The 5707-nt window shown below is 36.6% G+C and overlaps 1 protein-coding gene across 1 annotated transcript; it reads right to left on the reverse strand.

Annotated features, from left to right (window-relative positions):
- Window positions 1–691: 691 nt before the first annotated feature.
- LOC122467200 (prostaglandin reductase 1-like) lies at window positions 692–1697 on the reverse strand. Its single transcript, XM_043553583.1, has one exon. The coding sequence runs from the start codon at window positions 1650–1652 to the stop codon at window positions 1299–1301; it is 354 nt and encodes a 117-aa protein (XP_043409518.1). The 5' UTR covers window positions 1653–1697; the 3' UTR covers window positions 692–1298.
- Between the last annotated feature and the right edge of the window lie 4010 nt (window positions 1698–5707).

The raw sequence follows: 5707 nt of genomic DNA on the forward strand, positions 1-5707 counted from the left end.
ATCATGACCTGAGCTGCAGTCTGACACTTAACCGACTGAGCCACCCAGGCGCCCCAAAGCGAGGTTCTAATTGTAATTATAATGTCTCCCCACTAGAGACCTGGTAAAATCTCTCAACCCAAAATGGAGAGTCAAATAAACCTGCTTTAGGTCTGATGTGGATTTGTCATCTTGTGTTACTTTAGTTCCACTGATGGCCTTTGTGTCCAGGCTGTTTCTGTCCCCTACATGTCACCTGCAAAGGCATGTCATCACAGTGTCAGAACATTTACTCTTTAGTCTTTGTTTCTTTTCTCAGTGTTCAGGACTTAAATGAACAAATTCCTCAAAGAGGCTTTGCCAAATTCCTTCTACTCATCACCTCTGCTTTCTAGAGCCTATCTGAGCCCTGGTGTCCCCATCCATATTTTCTGCATTCTTCACCTTAATGCCTTCTGATGCAGGGAAGGCAGTTTCAATATCCTTTTAGCAGGAATTCTAATTAAAGTCCCAACTGAAAATTAAAAAAAAAAAAAGTCTGGATACCCCACAACAGGGAAAAATGCAAACAGCATGAAACATTCTCATATAAAATACCTCCCCACCACCTCACACTCTGTTCCCAGCCCCTGCTCTAGTTGTTTGAAGGATGCTTCTATTCAACCATTTTGAACCCAGTAGTATGTAAGCAAAACTTACAAATACTCAAGGCTAAAAATCATATGTTGCTTTATTTAAGCAATGACTTCTACTTTAACAATCGTTTTTTAGAGGTTAATGTTCCCTTTTTTTATTTCCCCACTTAAATGTGTTTTATTAGGTAGACCAAACTCATTGCAATTTCTTAGATAATGAAGGTAGTATATATTTTTACTAAATGGTTAAAAAGACATGTGGTAACCATCCAAATGAGTTCTAGATTCCATGTAACTTTTTTTTTCATGCTTTCACTATGCTTTTCCCCAAATTACCGCCTTTCAGCATTCCCATAAATGCAGCTGGCACGTTTTCAAACCCTTCAGTGATGTATTCATGGTACTGGATTTTACCCTATAAGACCCATTTCAGCAAATCTTTCAAAGCCTTCTGGTAGACTTCTCCTTGCCAGTGGGTGACAATGAACCCTACTGTGTGGAGTTGCTGATGGAGAATATTCTCTGGGGGTGGGCCTATTATATACAGAGATGGCCCCGCATATAGCATTTCTTCCAAATTTCTTCATCTGAGGATAACACTGTCTGAAAACTCCCTACTTACATTATCAAAATAACAATCATAACCATCAGGAGAGGCTTTTTTCAAAGTTTCTTCCAAAGACTCTACTGTTTTGTGGTTAAAATGTCTGGCCACTCTGCAGGCAGTTTTTCCAGATCTTTCCCATCAGAAATGGAGTGAGTTGTCCAGCCTGAAGAAGCCACTACCATAGTTCCTGTTGGGAAGGCTGAGTTTTTACTTTCCACAGTTCTGACCACTTGCTGCCGCATCATCACATCACCCTCCTTCAGTCGTTTGGCTGCCACTCCCAGGTAAGGATCCCCAGCAAGGAGCAAGGCTTGCAGCAGGACCTCTCCGCTGTTGAAGGGTGGGAGTTCAACTGTCTTCAACTCCAAGTTACCACGAGGGGGGCTGCCTTCGAAGTGCTTCTTCAGGGTCCAGCTCTTAGCATAAACCATCCTGAAGTTCAAGAGTCCGCGGGTTCCACCACCTAGCTAGAGAAGGTGTTCGGGGTTGTAATGTTCCCTTTTGATAAACACGTTCTCTTACAATTTTAGATTATGATATTAGGCAGTCTTAGTGTCATTCGTGCACATCTATGAAGCAAAGATAATTTTTATCTTCTAGTTATTGAAGACTCTTCCTCACCCTTGCTTTTACCTTATGAAGTGCCGTGTCTATATTGCACTTTTCACTCCTTGCTGTACCTTTTCAAATCTTTGAATATCTGGCTAACATCATTTCCTTCATGTAAGCATTCATAATTATTTCAGTTTTTATTTATACCTCTCTTCTCTCCTATTCAAAAATGCTATAGTAAACCACACAATTAACCCATAGAAAAATATTGCTTATTTCTTGATTTTGTACATATGTTAGTATTATCATCCCAGTTAGACTGTAAGTATCTCTCTTATGTTTGTGTATTCACCCCAATGTTGTGGTATCTATGAGAGAGACCAATAATAAAGACGGGTTGGTTGGTTGATTGATGGGTTAAAAAACATCAAAAATGGATTGAACATTAAGAAGAGAAATGCATTATGAAATGCTGATAAAAATGGAAATATTTTATTAATTTTATTTATTTATTTATTTATTTATTTATTTATTTATAGAGAGAATGAGAGAAAGAGGCAGTAGGGGAGAGAGAGAGACACAGACAGAGAGAAAGAGAGAGACAGAATCTTAAGCAGGCTCCACATTCAGCTTGGAGCCTGACTCAGGGCTCGAGCCCATGACCCTGGGATCATGACCTGAGCCGAAATCAAGAGTCAGACATTCAACAAATAGAGCCACCCAGGCGCCCCCAAAATAGCAATATTTTAGATAGATACATACAAGTGGAATTATGATCCAAATTTATTTCAAAACTAACTTTTCCTGGAATGTTAAGGTGAAAAACTCAAAACTCAGAGAGGTGCATTTCCTACGAGCAGAAGTCAATCCCCTTCCCAGCAAGCACTGAACTGTGAAATCGTATACCAAGAGGGGAAAGCAAAATGAAAACAGAGGAGCCTCCTGAGAGGTTTAGATCATTTAATTCATACAAGAACCATCAATAGCTAACATTTTGCAATTCTGATCACATGTCAGACACTGAGTCAAGCAAACTATTATCTCATTTGATCTAGTATCATCCCTATTTTATAGATGACAAAACTGACACACAAAAGAGGCTAAGGGTCTTCTCAAAGGTAGCCCAAAATGTACTGACTTCTTATTTTCACAGAAGCCCTAGACTGCCGGTACAAAAAAATATAACAGTTTGAGCAGTGTGACATGAGAAGTGACCTGAGAGCACCCAGGAAACAGATCCCATCCAGACCAAAGGCAACTTCCAAGGGTAGCTGGTATCTTCTAAGGTTGAGAGTGTGTGTCAAACAGGTGAAGCAAGAAAAGAGTGTTCTAAGAGAAGAACAGTATGAATAAAGGCAAGGTGGCCCAAGAAGGCATAACCCAGTCGATAACTGCAAGTAATTGGAGACTAAGACACCAAATAGTATGAAATAGAGCACACAGGGTCCCATAATGACCTGTGCAGGCAACGTGTGTACAAAGGAATATCCCATCATGATGTCAAGGTATTTGAAATTTTTTTGTTCAGCAATGTTTATACTGACTGGAAGCGTACATAAATGAAACACCCAGAGAACAAAAAAATGACATATAATCATAATCTCTCAAATTATTGCCAGGAAAAATTTAAGGGAGCTGAAAGAGTGGGATATGACCAGTCTGGGAGGAGAATTTTTGGAGAAGGTAGGTCCTGAATCAGCTAAAGAAAGCCATGCAGGGTTGCCTGGATGGCTCAGTTGGTTAAGGGTCTGACTCTTAATTTCAGCTCAGGTCATGATCTCACAGTTGTGAGATCAAGCTCCATGTGGGGTTCTGTGCTGAATGTGGAGACTGCTTGGGATTCTCTTTCTCCCTCTCCCTCTTCCCCTCCCTGTCTCTCTCTCATTCTCTCTCCCTTCTCTCTCTCTCTCAAAAAAAAAAAAAAAAGCCATCTAGGAATGTATGAATGAAATTTAAAGGTAGATATGTATGGTATATTGCTGGGGTATTTGAATATACACTCCTTTCTCCAATTAATAATTTTTTCTTGATTTGTTTTGAAGACTATAACAAAACGTCACACGTTGGGCACAGAACTCAACATGTCACACAGTAAATCTTCATTTCTATAGCATAATCAACACCACCTATATCAAAACAGATTTTTTCTTGAAAAATTTGTTAAAATGATAGCTTAAAGTTATTGCTAATAGGGGCGCCTGGGTGGTTCAGTCTATTAAGTGTCTGACTCTTGATTTCAGCTCAGGTCATGATTTCATGTGTGGGGCTCTGTACTAACAGCACAGAGAGGAGCCTGCTTGGGATTCTCTCTCTCCCTCTGTCTCTGCCCCTCCACCACTTGCGTGCTTTCTCTCTCAAAATAAATAGATAAACATTTAAAAACTTATTAGAATATAATTAATTAAAATAACCAGAAATCAATTGAAAATTGGTTCAAAAACAAATTAGTAAAAGCATGGAAATTTAAGAATAAGGCAGGACATTTTGAACGGTTTTACTAGTTTGACCTCATCTCCCTTTTCCTCCAACATAAAATAACAACAACAACAAATCTTTGTATATTGGTAAAAAGTATTTTATTGGCATGTGAATAGTTGGGAATTTAATTGTTTATTGGAACATTTAAACTTTGAGAGATGTTTTCTTAAACTATATAAATGTATAAAACATAGTGATAATAGTAAAATTAATAATATCAAGTACTGAGACATCTATCAGCTGTGTCTTCCCAAATATATATCAAGAGAAAATGGGCTCAAGTAAAATCTTATGAAAAGTTCTTATTGAAGAGAAGCAAAAACATGTTAACACCATGTAAAAATAATGGGATGAGCTTGTAAGAGGTTACGAAATGCCTTTTTCTGGAAACTTACTCCCAATTTTTTTTTTCACTAAATACTTATTTTTCTGAAAGTAAAAGGTATGGCCAAATGATTGTTCTAAGATTTCTCAGAAATGAATCTATTATCTTCTTTTTGGTTTTATTTGTGTGTGCATATGTGTGTATGTGTACATGGACTGAATGAATCCTAGTATTTTTCAATATTTATATTGTTCTGAAAAGTTATATATGTACTAAATATCTTACTAAAGGTTTATTTCTATGAATTGAGTTTTAAATCTCTTGGTCGACTTTCCAACCATGATTATGCACAATGATCCAATTACATAGTTTATGAGTTAATTTATTAACATTAATTATTGTTCATGTAAAGCTAGAAAATGGGATCTTGAAAACACGAAGTTTAAATATAATATCACAGACCCAATATTTCAACAGTAACATGAATCAGGTAATAAATAGCTCCCTTTGATCATTGTTTTTAAAGTCTCTTGAACCATGCTTTGATTAGTTCTATTTAATATTTAACATCTGGTTAGTCAATTTCAATCTGCAGGAAACACTGCTGGAAAAATTCTATGCTGACTAAATACATTTATAATACTACAAAGCTGACATGTAATTGATTTTAGTTCCCATAAAAGGATTATGTTAACTTTCCTTAATCTATATATTTGTATTTTGTGCAGTCTAGTGAATTCACACCAGAGATGCTAAATTTTTATTTCTTATCAATATTTTATGTAAAATTGATAGGATTATATTTTAGTCTAAGTACCACTTTCCAATTTTTCCCCTGAAAAGAAAATAACATACTAAAAACTATGACTGCACAACTGTAGTGCTAATACTCCAGGCTGACTGGCTGGGCACAGTACTTCTAGTTATCAAAAGGCATATGGTAGTGAAACATTTTCTCTAGGCTATCTGACCGCAAAGAGATTTTTAGATTAAAAAAAAAAAGATGTAAAAGTTTTTACTTCCCATAGCTTTGGGTTTGTTTGGTTTTTTTTAAGTATTATTTAATTTAGGAAATTAAGAATTTTCTCATCATTAAATAAAGGGTAGTGATGTTTGCAAAGATTTGTTAAA

The sequence above is a fragment of the Prionailurus bengalensis genome, chromosome A1 (assembly GCF_016509475.1).
Source record: "Prionailurus bengalensis isolate Pbe53 chromosome A1, Fcat_Pben_1.1_paternal_pri, whole genome shotgun sequence".
NCBI lineage: Eukaryota > Metazoa > Chordata > Mammalia > Carnivora > Felidae > Prionailurus > Prionailurus bengalensis.

Coding starts and splice junctions, on each gene's coding strand:
- LOC122467200 (XM_043553583.1), bottom strand. CDS start 1,652: ATGGTTTATGCTAAGAGCTGGACCCTGAAGAAGCACTTCGAAGGCAGC.